The sequence below is a fragment of the Littorina saxatilis genome, linkage group LG11, assembly GCF_037325665.1.
Source record: "Littorina saxatilis isolate snail1 linkage group LG11, US_GU_Lsax_2.0, whole genome shotgun sequence".
In the NCBI taxonomy this organism is placed as follows: Eukaryota; Metazoa; Mollusca; class Gastropoda; order Littorinimorpha; family Littorinidae; genus Littorina; species Littorina saxatilis.
In genome coordinates this window covers 28,653,182-28,674,058 of record NC_090255.1, presented here as the reverse complement: position 1 = coordinate 28,674,058, position 20,877 = coordinate 28,653,182, and the positions used below count along the sequence as shown (strand labels likewise).

At 45.1% G+C, this 20,877-nt stretch overlaps 1 protein-coding gene and 1 long non-coding RNA gene across 4 annotated transcripts in view; one reads left to right on the top strand and one right to left on the bottom strand.

Annotated features, from left to right (window-relative positions):
* The window catches only part of LOC138980206 (uncharacterized), a 272,961-nt gene that overhangs the window by 248,813 nt on the left and 3,271 nt on the right, over positions 1 to 20,877 (bottom strand). The window contains exons 4-5 of the long non-coding RNA XR_011460265.1: positions 19,900 to 20,025; positions 15,950 to 19,332 (exon numbers count right to left, since the gene is read on the bottom strand). This is a non-coding gene — a long non-coding RNA (uncharacterized lncRNA). The remainder of the gene's footprint in view (positions 1 to 15,949; positions 19,333 to 19,899; positions 20,026 to 20,877) is intronic.
* Positions 9,372 to 20,877, top strand: part of LOC138980201 (MFS-type transporter SLC18B1-like) — a 54,114-nt gene continuing 42,608 nt past the window's right edge. The window contains exons 1-3 of one of the 3 annotated variants that reach the window (XM_070353040.1): positions 9,372 to 10,550; positions 11,053 to 11,148; positions 13,090 to 13,163. In XM_070353040.1, the coding sequence (XP_070209141.1) occupies positions 10,272 to 10,550; positions 11,053 to 11,148; positions 13,090 to 13,163 (449 nt within the window). In that variant the 5' untranslated portion in view covers positions 9,372 to 10,271. The remainder of the gene's footprint in view (positions 10,551 to 11,052; positions 11,149 to 13,089; positions 13,164 to 20,877) is intronic. The other 2 variants (XM_070353039.1, XM_070353038.1) reach the window with 2 other exon arrangements.

The following is a 20,877-nucleotide window of genomic DNA, read 5'->3' as shown; positions in this document are numbered from 1 at the left end:
GAATTATTTAGTTAAATAATGAATTATTTAGCTATATAATGAATTATTTAGTTAAATAATTCATTATTTAGATCAACAGGAAAAAACGTAATTTCTTTACAAACGGATTGCCATAACAAATGTCGCTACCTTTTTTCTGATCTCTACCGACTCTATTCCCGTGGAGGCATGTTTTGTAACGCATTTCTGTTGATGTTTCTTGAGGAAGGCGTGGATTGTTTACGGCTTATGTAACATATCATGTAACTCTTGTGTGTGTTCCAGACACGCGCAAGACATATCCCAGTCAAACAATATCCCCTGTGCTTTGTGTTTGACGCCTACAACATCTTCTGGACCTTGACGTGTTGAAAACAGAGCTACATGTGAGGACGACAGTTTTAAAGCTTCGACGGTCACGACTTACTACTATTGAGTTTCTCCCAAAACTCACACACACACAAAGACAACTTCATTGGAGTGTCAAGCGTGAAGCCTAACGTCTTCTGACTCGTGTCAAGAAAACCATTGTCTCAACCTTCCTTAACGCACACGAAGAGGGAAGTTGAGACCAATAGGGCAGAACCTGTGTACATCCAAGGTAATTATTTCAAGCCATTGTCAGACAATGGTGGGCAATTTTTTGCTTGTTTGTTTGCTTAACGCCCAGCCGACCACGAAGGGTGTCACGTTTCAATATATCACTTAAGGTGATTATGAACCGGTTAATTACTACTAATTAACTAACCACACCACGATCCACTCTCGCAGTCATACAATTAAATAGAGTCAACAAAAGTATAAGTTTCAGACGCCTGTTTATGTATAAACTCGCCACCTCCCTCGAGCCTTCACTCAAAATATGTTCCTTTTACGTTCTCAACACGTAAAAAACCAGTGTTCACTGACAAAATGCCAGTAGTATATAGAAAATTATAGTAACACGCTGAACCCGTGTAAATATAGTTAAATGCGAATGTTCTGTTCGAAAAGCTCTAGTTCGTGCAGGGGTCACACACCCCACGTTGTCACTACTCCAATGAAATCACAGATAAGAAAAGACAACGGTGGTCAACGGGGTGCGTAAGACACGGTGCACTTAGCTTTCTTTCTGTATGCTGGTTAGCCGGTATGCTGGTTAGCCGGGTTTGCTGGTTAGCCGGTTCGCTGGTTAGCCGGTTCGCTGGTTAGCCGGTCTCCTGGTTAGCCGGTCTCCTGGTTAGCGTAGCCTCAACAGTTCCCGCCAGAGTCAGCCGTGCCGATGTTACGGGAACGTAACGAACGAACGAAACGAACGAACGAAGGAAGGCTGCAAACAGAAAGCATCGGTGCACTAAACATGTCAGCTACCCCTCACCCACCACCTTAAAACATGTCATCTTTAAATATCTCATCGAGCACGTGGGCCTGCACAAAACGGACTTTTTACAACAACAAAACAGCCATTTTCCGTCCTTCTCTCCCTATCTGCAAAAACCATATACAGATTAGTATTTTAGCGTCACAGAGAGTAAATTATGCGCTAACCTGGAAAGAACAACAGAGAGTATTTCATTCCACAAACACAGACTCATCAACAGCGTTAAATAATGATTTATTACCTCAAAAGCCTATGATTGTACTCTCAATGGAAGCAAAGTCCGCCTCCTCCCTGGAACAGCCTCTGTTCGTCAACAGTGACCAAAAACCTCCAGAACCCCTTGTCGAATCCTTATGCGAAAGCCATCGCCGACGAAGGAATGTTGACGACTTGTCCTCAGCAAAATATGTGGCAGTGTGAAGGAAATAACCGGTGGAAGCTCCCCTAGAGTGCCGAATACAATATTCGGTGAAAAACCATCATACTCTAGAAACTGTGTATTAGATCCTTCCCCTTCTGCCGCTGGGTGTCAAGTGCGCCGCCCTTGTGTCTCAGTCAGACAACCTAGCCAATAACACGTGACTGACCTTGTCACAAAACCAGTCCAGCTATACACAATTCTGCCTCCCCAAGCAGAAAAAAGACACGAGAAACTCAATCCCTGAAAATCCCGTGCGCGCTGTCAGCGAAAAACCGTCAGCCCTATGACAGCAGAAACCTCCACTGTAAAACTCGTGCGCAGCAAACCCTCCGTGTTCATTGAGCACTGTCAGCAAACTCTGCTGTAGCCCAATATCACGCACAGGCGCTTTCTATCATACATTGACCCAGAACAGGCACTCCACTGAGTGACGCTTTCTTGGTCTCTGTCACCCGATCGTGACACACCTCCCCTCTTCAAGACGAAACCTCGGTTTCGCTCACAGTCATGTTCTCCTCTACAGCCCGAGAGAGAAAGTCAGCTCCAACATTGTTGGCGCCCGGAATGACGCGTACCGTGAATTGGTACGGTTGGAGAATCAACGCCCAGCGCATAAGTCTGGCGTTTGCCAACCTTGCAACCTGAAGATATTGCAGAGGTTGATGGTCCGTCTCCAGACAGAAAGGTCGTCCGTACAGGTACGCTTCGAACTTCTGGATGCCCCAGACAATGGCGAGACACTCGCGTTCAACCGTTGCATACGCTGCCTCGGCCGAGGTCAGCTTACGGCTGGCGAAGCAAACAGGGTGCAAAAACCCCTCTGTCTCCTGAAGCAACACTGCCCCAAGTCCCTTCCCTGAAGCGTCTGTCCTCAGCACGAAGTCCTTGTTCAGGTCTGGTAGTCGGAGAATAGGCTGACTGGTGAGTCGCCTCTTCAGGGTGTTGAATGCGGAGCTACATTCCTCAGTCCACACTACAACGGTCGGTTGTAGTTTCTTGGTAAGGTTGGTCAGTGGTAGAGCGATTTCGGCAAAGTGCGGGATGAAGCGTCTATAGAAGCTGGCTAGGCCCAGGAAAGACCTGACTTCTTTCTTCGTGCGCGGTGGCTCCGCCTCCCGAATCTTCTGGATCTTGTCGTCCTCTGGAACGAGCAATCCCTCGCCGACAACATGACCCAGGAAAGACAATTCCCGGAATCCCAAGTAGCACTTGGACGGTTTAGCTCCCAGATTTCCGTCCTTCAACCTTCCGAACACGTCGCGCAGGGCGTCGAGATGTTCAGTCCATGTCTCTGTCGCGATCAGCACATCGTCGATGAAACTGCTGATGTCCTCGCGCTTCAATGGTTCCAAAAGTTTCCTCATCATGCGAGTGAAGACGGCACCTGCATTCTGTAGACCAAAAGGCATGACTGTCCACTGGAACTGGCCGAATGGAGTGGTAAATGCAGTCTTTGGGCGGTCTTCCTCGGCAACTGGGATTTGCCAGTATCCCTTGGTGAGGTCCAGTTTGGAAAAGTACTTGGCCTTGGCCAAGTGACTGAAGAGGTAGTCCACATCAGGCATGGGTTCCGCGTCAAACGCCGTAATCTTGTTCAGCTTCCCGTAGGCTGTCCTCTCTATGTAGGCGCGCAGCAGGTTGGCGTGGTACAGGCGTGCTTTCCCGTGCATCATGATCCTGTAGTCGTTCTGGCCCACCCTCGCTGTCACCTCAAAAGGTCCTTGCCACTGCAGTTGTAGCTTGTTGTGTTTGACAGGTAGAAGTAGCAACACCCGTTCTCCAATCTTGAAGCTGCGCGGCCGTGCCTTGCGGTCGAATCCTCGCGCGTAACGCTGTGCTGCTCTTCCCAGGTTCTCTTGAGCCAATTTGCAGGTCTCTTCAATCCTGTTCCTGAGTTCTACGATGTAGGTCGCTGTCGTCTGCACCTCCTCTCGTGAACTGCGTGCCTCTGTCGGTGAGTACCTCTGATGGAATTCCCAGCCGGGACCACATAGTAACCAGAGCCTCAGCTACTCGCGTGGCTTCAATCGATTTCAGAGGGATCGCCTCTGGGTATCGAGTAGCGTAGTCCACCATGGTCAAAATGTATCTGTTTCCGTCCTCAGACGCAGGCAAGATGGGCCCGATGATGTCCACTGCCACCCGACGAAAGGGTTCGTCGATGAGCGGCATCTTCTCTAAGGGGACCTTCCTCACCCTTCCTTTGGCAACCACCTTCTGGCACTTATCGCAGGACGCACAGAAACGTCGGACATCCGTGCAGATGCCTGGCCAGTAAAAGTGGCGCCAGACACGATCCGTGGTCTTCTTGGTACCAAGATGACCTCCCAGAATCGAGTCGTGTGCCGTTGCCATGACACCCTCGCGAAACTCGCGAGGCACGACAACCTGTTTGAATGTACCTTCTTGGTTGCTGAACTCCCGGTAGAGCAACTTCTTGTCCCTGAGGAACTTTGACCTCCCATGCTTCCCGCTCAGCTTCACCTTCCCCGACTTCGCGTGCTCCCGAGGAGTCGCTAATGTCGGGTCAGAATCCTGAGCCTTCGCGAGAAGCGCGGGGGTCACGTTCCCCAGGGCAGCTCGTGCAGCAGGTAGGGGTTTGAGAGGTTTGTCCTCTCGCTCCGCCTGTGCCCGCGTGAGCACTGAAATGACGTCGGGAGACCGATAAACGGGAACCTCCCTGGTGACGCCGTCCACAAACTGAACCCGGTTTCCAATGAGCAGGTCGCATGGAGGATCGTCCATGACGACGGCCACAATGGTCCCCGTGAACAACGGTGTTACGACCTTGATCACTGCCGTGTTCAAGTCGTAAGCGTGAGATGCCTCGGCCATTCTCACTCTTATGCTGTCTCCTGTGTAGGCCATAGCTGGAACTAGACTCGCCCGAACCACTATCATGTCTGCCCCTGTGTCCCGCAGACCTTCGCCCTTCACTCCGTTAACGTAGACGTTGCAGTGGGGCTGGAAATGTTTCCTGGAGCACGGAACGCAGAGTTGTGGGATGGTGCATGAGCTCGTGACGTCCCTGAACTCCTCACTGCCAACGAAGTGAACGCCCTTCTGGTCAGCCTGTCTCTTGTGGCAGTCCTTCTTCACGTGGCCCCGCTTGTTGCAGTAGTAACACTGGATGTCAGTTCTGGAACTCGATCCCTTGTGTCCCTGATCGTCCTTCCCGTCCTTGGGTCCTGAAGAACCCGAATTTCCCGTTTTTCCTGGCCGTGAGCCTGAAGATTTGCCGGAGATCGCCTGGGCGTCCTCGTGCACTCTGATCCAGTCGGCTGCCTCCTGAGTAGTCTTGGGCTGGTGCTCCTGCACGAAGGTCACCACCTCAGGTCGCAGGCTGGACATCAGTTGTTCCATGACTATGAGGTCGGCAAGGTCGTTGACGGTCCAGTCCTTTTCGGCCATCTCCACCCAGCGCCGCAGGTAGAGGTTAAGGCGTGCCACAAACTGATGACTCAGCTCGCCGCTCAGTCTCTTGCTGTTACGCAGACGTCGTCTGTAGGCTTCAGCAGTCAGGTTAAAGCGCTGGAGTAACGCCTTCTTAAGTGCCTGATAGTCTCTCGCCTCGTCGTCCTCCAAAGCGTTGTAGAGCTGCAATGCGCGTCCCTTTAAGCAGGTGCTAAGGCGGCTAGCCCACGTGGCCTCTTCCCACTTCTGGTCAGATGCAATGCGCTCAAACCGGCGTAAAAAGTCGTCGAGCTCGTCCTTGTCATCGTCGAACGTCGGCAGTCTCGTACGGTCGGCAACAAACGTCGGCGCGCTAGCCTGAGTGAGCGTACCCTTCTCGGCCTGTAGCCTAGCTAGCTCTAGCTGGTGATCGCGATCCGCCTGTTCCTTCCGGTCTAGTCTGTCACGTTCGTCTTTCTTTTCCTGTCTGTCAAGTTCGGCCTGTCGTTCCTGTCTCTCAAGCTCGTCTTTCTTATCCTGTCGGTCACGTTCGGCCTGTCGTTCTCTTTCTTGTCTGTCACGTTCGGCCTGTCGTTCGGCCTGTCGTTCTCTTTCTTGTCTGTCACGTTCTCTTTCTTGTCTGTCCAGTTCGTCCTTCTTTTCCTGTCTGTCTCGTTCGTCTTTCTCTTTCTTGTCCTGTCTGTCACGTTCGGCCTGTCGTTCTTGTCTGTCAAGCTCTTCTTTTCTCGTCTGTCGCTCTATGTCTTCCCTACGTTCCAGCTCCTTGCGTTTAAGCAAACTACGCGCTCTAACGCGTGCGTCACGCTCTGTCTGTTCCTCACTGCCAGGAGTCTCGAAAGTTATTCTCCTCGTCGGAGATCCCCCTGTAGCCATGGTTAGTTTTAGCAAAGCTTTATCACAAAAGTAAGTCTAACGCAGCTATAGCTAGAATACGCGGTGACGAAAGCGGTGGATACAAAAATCCAGCAACCGGAAAATGCAGAAGAAAAATCCAAACGGTGTAGAACAAATCGCGTAGCCTACTTTATGGCTGCTTTCTGCGGTGAAACAAAGTGTTTCCCACAGCCGTGGCCTACTTTATCGGCTGCTTTTTGCGGTGAAACAGAGTGTTTCCCACAGCCTTGGTTAGGACAGAAGTCCTCGGACCCTTCCCCCCCAAAATTCCAACAAAGTCAAAATATGGAGAAAAATCCAAGTAAAACAAGACGGTAGAAAATGTAACCTGTTACGGAATGCGAAACAACAATGTAGAGAAAACTGAGTAAAACGAGTAACAAATCCGCTAACCCCGCTCAGCTCTCTGCAACGGAAAACTCTGAACGTACAACAACAAAGATTCACAAACAAAGGAAAGGGAGGTAATCACAGTTAGCGCATACAATAACTCACAAATTACAATTTACATTTCCTGCAAGATGTGAATCGCTTAAGGTGTGGTATATGATCAAAACTATACAAAAAAGGGTAGCACCAAGCAGAAAATAAGTCGAGCACTGACGCGATTATCTGCTCTTAGTTATCCTTAATTGGTGGGTCTTTATCAGTTGGAAATTAACTGAGTAAATCCCGGCTTGGCCCCCATGTGTCACGTTTCAATATATCACTTAAGGTGATTATGAACCGGTTAATTACTACTAATTAACTAACCACACCACGATCCACTCTCGCAGTCATACAATTAAATAGAGTCAACAAAAGTATAAGTTTCAGACGCCTGTTTATGTATAAACTCGCCACCTCCCTCGAGCCTTCACTCAAAATATGTTCCTTTTACGTTCTCAACACGTAAAAAACCAGTGTTCACTGACAAAATGCCAGTAGTATATAGAAAATTATAGTAACACGCTGAACCCGTGTAAATATAGTTAAATGCGAATGTTCTGTTCGAAAAGCTCTAGTTCGTGCAGGGGTCACACACCCCACGTTGTCACTACTCCAATGAAATCACAGATAAGAAAAGACAACGGTGGTCAACGGGGTGCGTAAGACACGGTGCACTTAGCTTTCTTTCTGTATGCTGGTTAGCCGGTATGCTGGTTAGCCGGGTTGCTGGTTAGCCGGTTCGCTGGTTAGCCGGTCCGCTGGTTAGCCGGTCTCCTGGTTAGCGTAGCCTCAACAGTTCCCGCCAGAGTCAGCCGTGCAGATGTTACGGGAACGTAACGAACGAACGAAACGAACGAACGAAGGAAGGCTGCAAACAGAAAGCATCGGTGCACTAAACATGTCAGCTACCCCTCACCCACCACCTTAAAACATGTCATCTTTAAATATCTCATCGAGCACGTGGGCCTGCACAAAACGGACTTTTTACAACAACAAAACAGCCATTTTCCGTCCTTCTCTCCCTATCTGCAAAAACCATATACAGATTAGTATTTTAGCGTCACAGAGAGTAAATTATGCGCTAACCTGGAAAGAACAACAGAGAGTATTTCATTCCACAAACACAGACTCATCAACAGCGTTAAATAATGATTTATTACCTCAAAAGCCTATGATTGTACTCTCAATGGAAGCAAAGTCCGCCTCCTCCCTGGAACAGCCTCTGTTCGTCAACAGTGACCAAAAACCTCCAGAACCCCTTGTCGAATCCTTATGCGAAAGCCATCGCCGACGAAGGAATGTTGACGACTTGTCCTCAGCAAAATATGTGGCAGTGTGAAGGAAATAACCGGTGGAAGCTCCCCTAGAGTGCCGAATACAATATTCGGTGAAAAACCATCATACTCTAGAAACTGTGTATTAGATCCTTCCCCTTCTGCCGCTGGGTGTCAAGTGCGCCGCCCTTGTGTCTCAGTCAGACAACCTAGCCAATAACACGTGACTGACCTTGTCACAAAACCAGTCCAGCTATACACAATTCTGCCTCCCCAAGCAGAAAAAAGACACGAGAAACTCAATCCCTGAAAATCCCGTGCGCGCTGTCAGCGAAAAACCGTCAGCCCTATGACAGCAGAAACCTCCACTGTAAAACTCGTGCGCAGCAAACCCTCCGTGTTCATTGAGCACTGTCAGCAAACTCTGCTGTAGCCCAATATCACGCACAGGCGCTTTCTATCATACATTGACCCAGAACAGGCACTCCACTGAGTGACGCTTTCTTGGTCTCTGTCACCCGATCGTGACAAAGGGCCATACCAGGGCGGTGGCAATGGTTTTGGCTCATTCTGTTCTGAGATAGAACTGACCAATACAAGTCGAGCTGTAGACAATCATTTGAGCTAATGCTGTTCTAATACAATTTTGAACAGGACATTATGCAGTGAACCGGTAGGCAGTTATTTTGGCGAATTCTTAACCAAAACATGTGCAACGAACACACATGACAAAGAGTCGACCTAATTCTGTTTCAAGACAGTCTTAGCCAGTTCATGTACAATGAACAGTAATCACTCATCGTCACGCTCATAAGAAAAATACCTATTTCAGTGTTAGGCATTTCTGTAGTGAAACTATAAGGGAAGCTATTGGAAGGGTATCTATCATGTGTTAGAGAGTACAAACTCTCAGACCATCGGAAACCATTGTCACGGTAACGTAAGCAAAAATGCCGATCTCGTTTCTTGAGTTAGGCACTTTTTACATTTAGTCAAGTTTTGACTAAATGTTTTAACATAGAGGGGGAATCGAGACGAGGGTCGTGGTGTATGTGTGTCTGTGTGTGTGTGTGTGTGTGTGCGTGTGTGTGTGTAGAGCGATTGAGAGTAAACTACTGGACCGATCTTTATGAAATTTGACATGAGAGTTCCTGGGTATGATATCCCCGGACTTTGTTTTCGTTTTTTTTGATAAATGTCTTTGATGACGTCATATCCGGCTTTTTGTAAAAGTTGAGGCGGCACTGTCACACCCTCATTTGTCAATCTAATTGATTGAAAATTTGGCCAAGCAATCTTCGACAAAGGCCGGACTTCGGTGTTGCATTTGAGCTTGGTGGCTTAAAAATTGATTTGACTTTGGTCATTAAAAATCTAAAAATTGTAATTAAAACTATATTTTTATAAAACGATCCAAATTTACGTTCATCTTATTCTTCATCATTTTCTGCTTCCAAAAACATATAAATATGTTATATTCGGATTAAAAACAAGGTCTGAAAATTAAAAATATAAAAATTGTTATCAAAATCAAATTTCCGTAATCGATTTAAAAACAATTTCCTCTTATTCCTTGTCGGTTCTTGATTCCAAAAACATACAGATATGATATGTTTGGATTAAAGACACGCTCAGAAAGTTCAAACGAAGAGAGGTACAGAAAAGCGTGCTATGCAGCACAGCGAAACCACTACCGCGCTGAACAGGCTCGTCAGTTTCACTCCGTTTTGCACAAGCGGCAGACTACGGTCATTGTGAAAAAATGCAGTGCGTTCAGTTTCATTCTGTGAGTTCCACAGCTTGACTAAATGTAGTAATTTCGCCTTTCGCGACTTGTTCTTTTTGATACCGGAAGACTTGTTTTGAGAATGTGAAAGCATGCAAAAGCAGTTTTGCTGATTGAAAATGTTTCTGTCAGCCCTTTATCTCACGTTTATCCAGCGGTCACCGCTCGAGATAGGCATTTTGCAACTTATAACTAAAATGAGATAGGCAGACGTTTTTTGCGTTTTTCTCAAAACATCAAAATATGACATAGGCAATTATCTTATGAGCGTGACGTCATTTCGTCTTATTCTGTTTTAAGACAAGTCTTTATCAGTAAATGTGTAGTGAGCGGTAGACAGTAGTTGTGTCTTATTTGTTCTACAACAGTCTTACTAGTATATGTTTCAAGTACTTGTCCTACTCACAATAAAAGATCTCATTACTGTACTTCGACCGAGAAAACAGGCACACATTAAGATAAAGGCATCGATATTTTTCACTGCTGACACTTTGGATGCATGCCTGCTTTCTTTGACCAAAACAACACGAATCTCAACAATTCTATGAGAAATCTAACACTTTAAGCTCTTTGGACCCTACTTTGTTTTTAAATTATTCATTTGTTAATATTATGTGATACTCATACCAACGCTACCATCACCTGAGCCAAGAGACACTCTCAAGAACAAACAAACAAAAAACTGTACCCGCTGATCTACACAACACAGCAACAATGGTAGCGGAGAATGAACGCCACCCCGTCCATCACACAGACGCCAGGACGGATGGGTCACCAGCCTGGAACGGCCGTGCAAACACAGGCGAAGATGACAAATCCTCAGATTACACCACTGTCCAGGAGAGTCCTGATGAAAAAGGCGATGGCACGAAGAAAAGTTTTTCTTTCTCTGCCATGTCATCCAGGAAAAAAGCGACCTTCCTGCAGCTTGCCTTTGCCAACTTTGCGGCCTGCGCGTGTTTCTCGCTTCTGGCCCCGTTTTTCCCCCATGAGGTCAGTGTGTGTGTGTGTGTGTGTGTGTGTGTGTGTGTGTGTGTGTGTGTGGGCCAGGGGTTATTAGCGTGTGTGTGTGTGTGTGTGTGTGGGTCAGGGGTTATTAGCGTGTGTGTGTGTGTGTGTGTGTGTATGAATACCTCGCGAGAGCTGGTCAGACACCGAAAAGGTCTATCACCAGCATACTGGCTACAATGAGTATTTTGTATACTCTGAAGCTGGAGGTTCTCAGGAAAATACAACTGCCAAGCTTTTATAAAATATTGATTTGTTTAAGAAACACATTTCTAACAGGCTACTCTGTCAATCTGCAAAAAAATAATGAACATCAAAATTAGCAGACAAGATGCTATACATTGTGTCAAAATGAAGGGATTGTCTTATCCTATGTAATAGTCTGTGCATATATCTGAAATTGTGAGTGGAACTTTTTATACGGGAATGACTGTACCATGTTTAAAGACTAAAGTGCTCTTGTTGATTTGATATCTTTGTGTTTCAGGCTGCAGAAAAAGACATGCCTGCTTCGTTGATAGGCCTGGTATTCAGCTGTTTTGAATTGTGTATGTTCACAACGTCCCCCATCTTTGGAAATTATGTAAGTATTTGGTAAATCTTCCACAAAATACTCAGTGTGTAAGTTGTCTGTTTCAAGAATTGAGGATTCAGTTTTTGTTTATTTCAAATACACAAAATGTGTGGAACTTGATTTTTAATTTATAGTCTTTAAATACAAATTATTGTTTCCTTTTGGCTCACGTAAGTGTAGCCTATGCGATGCTAACTTTTGTCTGTCTGTGCGTGCGTGCGTGCGGGCGTGCGTGTGTGCGTGCGTGCGTATGCATGTATGGCTGTGGTAGAAACTTTAACATTTGACTGAACACCGAAATACTAATTTTACCTAGTTATTATTCAAGCAATAGCTTCAAAGTATTGAAGCAATGATTAACATTTCGTCCGCACGTATGTAGTTAAAGTGTGTATCCAAAGAAAACGGGTGGGGTTTTTTTTTGTTAGGGGTGGGGGGATAAAAACGGCTGACTGGTTTGTGTCGTGTGTGGTATGTAGACCAGGTCAGAGGTCAAGGTTAGGTCAGATCGCGTGAAGGATTGTGGTACATGTATAGATACAGTTATCTGCAGAGCTGCAGTTCGCCGATTCGGAGAAGACGACTCATGATTTCACATTGGTCGGTTTCGTAGCTCCAGAAAAATAGATAAAGAAGATACCAAAGGAGATTTCCTACAGGTTAATCTGCACAGCGTGTTTCCAGTGTCTGCGCGAGGAAGCGCTGTCGAAAGCGCAGTGTCGATCTGGCCATCTGGCAGTCGTGTCCCCGTAAGTAGGCTACAGACAGACAGATCTAGATCAAGTGTCTCGCACTCTTGCACCCTATCACTTATGCTTACTGTGTGTGTGTATGTCAGCAGGGTTCGACACTAGCGGGGGCGGGGGGCGGAACGCCCCAGAGTTTTGTGTTCCGCCCCAAACTTGCCGAAGCCTGGGGCCCACTCCGCCCCAGGATAAATTCCAACAATGACAAATGGAAAATTCTGCCAGAGCCAATCACGAAAAATCGCCAGTCAAAGTCGTCACTGAAATTTGCGTTACGATTAATGCCACAGTCAAGAAAAAAAAAACCACATTGAAATCGTCGAAGGACAATGCCGCAAGGGAAATAACTCCCAGATTGTGCTTTTTAGCGTGAGAGATAAGTATCGCCTTCAAATGCCAAACGCAAAATGTGGCGACACATCCCTGGTGTAAAAAGACATGGAAATGAAGATGAAGAACAGGGTGGAGAGAAACGAAAAAAGGAGACCGATGCAGCCAAAAGCGCGAAGCGCTGTCGTAATTTCAATGTCAAATGGTGGAAAGAAAAACAGACAATGCATTGCCGCCCGTGTAGATCTTATGGCGGAGAACCACTTGGAAAAAGTGGGGATTCTGAAGGTAATGTTATATACCTTTTTCATCAATATGAAGTAAAAGAACAACTAGATACGTTGATGCCGATCATGGGGTACAGTACTGTACACTCTTTTTCACTTTTCTTGTGTTTTTTATTATTAATTTTTTTTTAATAAGAGTGGGCCCCAGATTTTTGTTTTCCGCCCCAGCAATTTCCATCTCTGGGGCCAGTGTGGCCCCAGGCCAAATAAGTTAGTGTCGACCCCTGATGTGTGACGGAGTGATTGAGTTTGTGTTACTGTTTGTCGATTTCTTACGTGAGCCTTGAAGGCTTCGCCTCTTGTTGTTACATACATTTCCTTGTAATTTCTTGCGGTTTTGTATCGGGTTCTTCAGACTTCTGAATCTCACCGATTTGCGTCATTTTCCTTGGAGTTGTTCACCTTTTCGCCTTGCTTTTCCTGAAATCTCTTGGGATTTTATTCCCATCATTGTTTTAGGAATGTTTCATTTACTTAAATTGCTTTTCTTAGAGTTACGCAACTTTTGCATCTCTCTATTTTTGACTTTCTCGCCTTTTTCATGACTAACAATGAACATTTTAATTTATTTGATTTGTTTTCTTCAGATTGCTATTATCGGCCCAAAGTCTGCATTTGTTTCCGGACAGTTCTTATCCGGTGGCTGTTCTATTTTGTTTGGGTAAGCCGAGAGAGAGAGGGAGAGAGGCAGAGAGAGAGAGAGAGAGAGAGAGAGAGAGAGAGAGAGAGAGAGAGAGAGAGAGAGAGAGAGAGAGAGAGAGTTGAATTGAATCGAATTGAACTTTATTTAACAAGGACTAAGATTTAAGGCTACGCCTTTTCTTACAATCTGAGAACAGAGAGAGAGAGAGAGAGAGAGAGAGAGAGAGAGAGAGAGAGAGAGAGAGAGAGAGAGAGAGAGAGAGAGAGAGAGAGAGAGAGAGAACTCAGAACTCAGAAATGGTTTACTGTGAAGCCATCGGCCCGTACACAGATTGTGGGAGGGGGGGGGGGGGGGATCGAAACGATCGCGATATGTACATTGGATAATATCATAGATAACCATGTTATTTCTTCAGTCGAACACTTGGTCTGTGTACAGTTTGTATTTCCGCCGTTGTTAAAACGCGCGAATCGAATGCGACTTGGTAAACAGACTTAGGGTCTGTATGCCCATCAAGTCGCCGAGTTTGTACATAACACGTCTTCCACGTGCGTTCAGAAGTCAGCGGCAAGTGCAATGCGGCACTATCCCTGCATTCCCGGTCAGGAGTCACGGGCGACAGCGTCAGGGTTGTCACTCTGGCCTACTTGTTTGATTACTTGACAACAGGCACAAATATGATCCTTCATTCTCTCGATATGTTGGGCATACCTCAGGTGATCGGCTTTTGGACACCTTCTTACGCCGTCGTATATGGCCAACGGGTTTTCGCCCTTCAGTCCAAAGGGGCACCAGTTTTTCACCTGCCTTTCAGTCATGTTGTACTCGAACACTGCCGAGTCAGTTACAGCATGTAGTGAATTCTTTCCGTATCTCTGGTCAACCACAATGTTTCTCACAACATGGAGAGTTTCAGACGAAATGACAGCGTTCCTAACTTCGGCTGGGAATGTTGTTAAGTAGAGCTCTAGCCCGGCAACCTGATCATCCCAGAACTGTTGCACACTGTCATTGTCTGAATCAGGGGCGTCAAAAGCATCACAAAACTCGTCAGAGTTCTAGTTTTCCGTTTCGTTCAAATGCTCATGTAAACTTTCAGTACATTCAGCGTCACTTTGGCCCTTTATTTTCTCCTCCTCCCTTTCCACCTTCTCCGGTTTGTTTGTTTGCTTAACGCCCAGCCGACCACGAAGGGCCATATCAGGGCGGTGCTGCTTTGACATATAACGCGCACCACACACAAGACAGAAGTCGCAGCACAGGCTTCATGTCTCACCCAGTCACATTATTCTGACACCGGACCAACCAGTTATAAGCAAAGGAAATTTTAGACAGATCAAATGAATGTTAGCAAAGAAGACGAGAAAGGTGTTCAATAATGAAGACAGAAAACCTTAACAAAACAAACCACAGCATCAATTAAACAAACAATGCACCTGTAAACAGCTTGTATTTTATGATGTTTCTGTTTTACCGCTCCAGAAATAAAGGATATAATGACTAGCATGCTGTTGTCTCCCTTTGACCAGTTCATTGTATCTACGGTACCTATGTACTATCGGGGTTCAATGTTTGGATCAGTCATGCGCACTGATACTTCCCGACAGAGAGCCCTGCCATGTGGTCACCGAATAAACCGTTGCACCTCACCCTTCTTGTGTCCGTTGGTTTTGTCCGCTTAACAACCCCAATACATTACATTTGGCGACGAGGATAAACGTGAGTCATTCTTCTAAGAACTATGCAGCAGCCGAGAGCTATATCGATAACCGTTACACCAGTGCAACCGTTTGACCCACATGGTGAATCCGCCGCCGTGCACCAGCGCTGGGAGCGTTGGCTGCGAAGTTTTGAACTTTTTGCCGCTGCATCAGGGTGCAGTAATGGCACGCAAAAGCGTCAACTTCTTCTACATTGTTCAGGCGCAGAAACTCAAGACATATTCTTTACGTTTGACCCTAAGCCAGCAGACTATGCAGCAACGAAGACTGCACTTACTGACTATTTCAAACCTGCTAGAAACGTGCCGTACCAGCGCCATCTGTTTCGCCAAGCAAAACAACAGGAAAGCGAAACTGTCACACAGTATGTCACTAGACTTCGCCAATTAGCAAGAGACTGCAACTTTGGTAATGGGACAGATGATTTCATCCGAGATCAGGTGATCGACAAGTGTTCATCAACTCCGCTGAGAACAAAGCTACTCGCTGAAAAAAACTTAACTCTGGCAAGATGTATTGAACTAGCTTCTGCAAAAGAGCTGTCGGAACTGCAAGCATCAGCAATTGCTGCTGACGAGAAAGTTTTTGCTGCTAAGCACTCATACAATCGACAGAATCAGCGACACCGTCCAGCACATCATGATTCATCTCCATCTTACAGTCAACATCGCAGTCAGAATCCAGCTGTCCAGTGTGATCGGTGTGGTTCAAAGACACATTCAGGTTCCGAATGCAGGTGTTCGCGTCAAATAACCTGCTACAAGTGTCGTAAACTTGGACATTTTGCTTCGATGTGTAAATCGAAACTAGTAAACAAACATCCGCAGAATCCCCGTACCCGCAGACCTGTCCACTTTCTCAATGATGGTGACCAGACTAAAGACAACGTCGGCACGACATCAGAAGAGGAAGACGAGGACTATGTTTTCACGATCGCACCAACAGACGGTACAGTAAAACTCCTCATCGAAGAAGAACCAGTCGAGATGATCTTTGACTCTGGAGCCTCCTGTAACATCATCAACTCTGCCGTAGCAGCCAAGCTGAAGCGCCGAGGCCTTGAATTCGAGTCCTGCCACAGACACTGGGCGAAAAGTGGCGTTTTGTATCTTACAAAACTACTCAAAATCCCAACAAAACTTCAAGTTTCAATGGGTTTATCACATTTTGGTGTTCACGACAACGCCAGATTTTGATTGGATTTTGTTGAAGTTATCGCTGCGAAATTGCCTGGAATTTCAGCGCGTTTTGCGACGGTCAAAACATCATGTTAAACCATGTTACAGCATGTCTGTAACATGCAAAAATGTCAAGTTTTGATGGCATTAAAGCTTTGGTTTAACGCCAAGTAACATCATGTTATCGTAGACTTAACTTGCAAAACTGCTTGTTTTGGTGGTGTTACAGCTTGCTTGTAATGTGATTAACATCATGTTATTGCTGGTTTAACATGCAAAACCCCATGTTATGTTGGTGTTAAAGATTGCTCAAATGCCTATTAACTCCATGTTATGTTGGTGTTAAAGCTTGCTCAAATGCCTATTAACACCATGTTAGTTGGTGTTAGGCTTGATTATTAATGTAAAAAAACACCATGTTATGACGTTCACATAATTGTTTTCACCTGGATGGAATTTTGTGGAAAAGAAAGCATGTTGTTTGGGAATTGTGTGCGGGTTTCATGCTTGGATATTGCACTTTGCTGACTTGTCACAGGTCAATTGACATTTAACAATATTAGTTTTCAAATGCATCATCCTTCACACATTATGTAAACATCTTTAACATTAACACTTTGGTTGTAAAATTATTGCACTTTATTCAAACAGGACAAAAACAAAAATGCTGATTCACAATGTACAATAGCAAAGGACTATTTTGAGTGGAGACAGTGTTCATCCACACTATAATTGGATAAGCTAAAATAAATTATTCAAATCGGTGAAGGCCACATGAAATGAAAACACACCATCAGTAAATTACTTCCCTTGTGATTAAGAGCGTCATACCCATAAAAGCCATGTAAGTTTTAGCCCATGTGAGTGTGTGTTGGGGGGGGGGGGGGGGGGGCAGATGCCCTGTGAAAACATTGGCCATAGATATATATGTGAATTACTTCCCTTGGGTATGAACATTTATGAATGATTAAATGGGTGAAAGAAGGCCATACAAAATAAAAATCAGCAAATAACTAAATCACTTCCCTTGTGAGTAAGAACAGTCACACCAATGTTCCAACTTTTTGCTAAAAATTCGCCTACAATGTGACCTTCAAAGTTGAAAAGGGGTAACTGAACTTCATGTTTGGATGTCATGGAGTCCAACATGTCAGTAAATTTTGAAAGCCCTAGATTCATAAACATCTGAAAACTGCTCAACGTCTTTGCATCACGGCACATTAATAAAAGTAAGAGTTAGTAAGACTGGCCTAACTGCTATGGTGAGGCAGTAATCACTCGTTGATGAATTCTTTTCTTTCTTTATTTGTTGTTTAACGTCGTTTTCAACCATTCAAGGTTATATTGCGACAGGAAAAGGGGGAGATGGGATAGAGGAAAGGGGGAAGATGGGATAGTGCCACTTGTCAATTGTTTCTTGTTCACAAAAGCACTAATCAACAAGAAGAGCAAACGCTCGATCGAGTCACTTTCGCAGTTCTGAATATTATATGAGGCATCAGATGGACAGGAAGAAATTGCTATTCACAACACAATGAGTCACGTTCACATAAAATTTGAGCCCGGTCACTTTTATAGTTTCCGAGAAAAGCCCAACGTTAAGTTGTGTGTTGCCGAACAGAAAAGGCTAGTTATCTCCCTTGTTTTTCTGATAACGTTCGTAAAAGGCTACAGATGTAAATACTTTGATGTAAAGAATAATCCTACAAAGTTTCAATCACATCCGATGAACTTTGTCAAAGATATAAAATGTCTAATTTTTCCTTTGACGCTGACCTGTGACCTTGAAAAAGGTCAAAGGTCAACGAAACCATCGTTAAAGTGTAGAGGTCATTGGAGGTCACGACTAAACAAAATATGAGCCCGATCGCTTTGATAGTTTTCGAGAAAAGTCCAACGTTAAGGTGGTGTCTACGGACGGCCGGCCGGACGGCCGGCCGGCCGGACAGACTAACACTGACCGATTACATAGAGTCACATTTTCTCAAGTGACTCAAAAAACTGCTCCAGGGGCTTGCAACGTAGTACAATATATGACCTTACTGGGAGAATGCAAGTTTCCAGTACAAAGGACTTAACATTTCTTACATACTGCTTGACTAAAATCTTTACAAACATTGACTATATTCTATACAAGAAACACTGCTTAATATGTAGGTAAATGCACAACAGGTTGTGAACAGAAAATCCAAAAACGTAAGGTCTTAAAAGCGGGGAAGTTTGAAAAGGGGGGGAGGGGGGGACCTAAAATGTGGCGATCATAACAACCGGCATGGGTGGCCGAGTGGTAACGCACTTGCGCTCGGAATCGAGAGGTTGCGTGTTCGACCCTGGGTCAGGCCGCTATTTATTTCTCCCCCCTTTCCTAACCTAGGTGGTGGGTTCAAGTGCTAGTCTTTCGGATGAGACGAAAAACCGAGGTCCCTTCGTGTACACTACATTGGGGGTGCACGTTAAAGATCCCACGATTGACAAAACGGTCTTTCCTGGCAAAATTGTATTCTTTCTTTATTTGGTGTTTAACGTCGTTTTCAACCACGAAGGTTATATCGCGACGGGCAAAATTGTATAGGCATAGCTAAAAATGTCCACCAAATACCCGTGTGACTTGGAATAATAGGCCGTGAAAAGTAGGATATGCGCCGAAATAGCTGCGATCTGCTGGCCGATGTGAATGCGTGATGTATTGTGTAAAAATATTCCATCTCACACGACATAAATAAATCCCTGCGCCTTGAATATGTGCGCGATATAAATTGCATAAAAAAAAAATCAAAACAAAATCCCTGCGCTTAGAACTGTACCCACGGAATACGCGTGATATAACTATAAGCCTCATATTGATTGATTGATTGATAATTTATCTAACAAAGTTCAGGTATGGATATATATATATATCTGTACACACAGTCACTATGTACATTGCATCTGTTCTCATTCGGCACATATCCGCATCCTGCCTAGACGGTTAGCTTCAGTCGCTTCCTGTAACGTTGATCTAACGCCAGCATTCTAGCCTGTTGATACACAGTTTCTAGAATTCTGAGTGACCTGCTGCAGCACAGCTGGTCTCGGCTTAAAAAATCTTGGTCAACAAAGATGGGGTACAAAGTGTTATAAAATAAAGCGTCCTTCCAAAGTCGATGACAGGTCCCCAGAGTATTCACAAAATTATATGGTACTGGAAGCCTTGCATGGCGACGAAAAAGATGTCCACGCCTACATGAAGAAGTATCCTTCACGGCTTCAGCGGAAACAGTCGGCTGGGGATGAGGACTAATGGTGAACCTATGTAAAAAATATAGACAAGAACAAAAATATGTCAATGGGAAAACAAAGAAAGAAGTAGAGAAGGACCTCCCCACCTTAACACAGTGAAAATGAAAAACACATGTGAATGTACTTATTTTTTAAACCCCCCCCCCCCCCCCCCTCCAATTAAGACCAATTATCCAAGATATTTTTCAGTCCTCAAAGGAGAATTTCACTGTTCTCATGGAACCCTCAAGAAAACTGAGCTGTGCTAATATATTATATAACTGCAAACATCCCTCAAATTCAATATTGCAAGCCACTATACATTCCTCATAAAGGCACATTCCTTCATGCTCACGTGTGAAAACTAACATAAGTTTACAAGTGTGTATCTATTTATAATAATAATAATAATAATAACGGGCATTTATAAAGCGCCTTATCAGAAGTTCAAAGCGCGTGACAACAATACATGTATAAAAAATTCATACAATCACTGTCAGATTCAAACAACACATCATGCACATCTCACATCCCCAGACTCTATGCTAAGGCCAACAAAACAAAATAGTCTGTTTACGGTATCCCAACCGACCCCACCTGTATCTGTTCCTTGCTGTTCTCCAAGAGACACCATGGTGCAGCAAGCTGAAGGGTGTCCTGTCGTATTTCCTCGAAGTTGTAGTAGGCAACCAGGTCAGGAGCAGGAGGTGGGGGGCGACTGACCTGCAGCAGAATTCAAATCAATTAGTCAAGTCACTATGACATATCTTTATTGTTATCGCCACACCAACCCTAAATTTTTCCTTCCATACTGTACAGGGTCCCCACTGCTTTTTAGAAACAAAATTCCATGACTTTTTCATGAGCCTCAATAACATTTTCCATGACTAGATCCACAGGTCGCCATTTCCGAACACGCAAACTTTTTACGTCTTGTCACTGCCAGTTTTGACACTGGCTTGCTTTGCACTGAATTTGAGTCAGTTTCTACGCAGTGTCTCTTCGACAAGCAAGTCAAGCATTTGCTAGGCAGTCAGATTATCGGTAATGTTTGCTGGTCCTGTCATTTCACTAAACTGGACCAGCCACTGTTTGTATCCATCTGCACTTTCGTAAATTCTGTTTCGTAACCGTCACTGTGACTTGACGAACTGTCATTTTTTTCACCGCGATACACAGTTCATTGCGAAGATCTTCCTCGGTAATTCGTTCCAATTCCGCATACTTTTTGTTGTCAAGAAACAACTGAAAGAAAGTTTCAAACTCATCATCCTCCATCTTGCTTGTCGAAGCGCTAAAGTACTTTATCGATGCAAAAACAAAAAACTTCGACGAAACCGACTCAAATGCAGCGCAGACGACACGACGAGATAACGGAAGGAAGTGAGCCTCGCTTTGGCTCAAGTGCCGTTAAAAATACCGTTATTCTCGTATGCAAATATGAACGAGAAGTTGGTCATACGAACAAGCCTTGTGCTGGAGACGCAAATCGCGGGGGGGGGGGGGGGGGGGGGGGGGTGGTGGAATGGCTGGGCAACGAAAATCGCCGCTGGCGTGCTAAAGGTTAATTTTTCT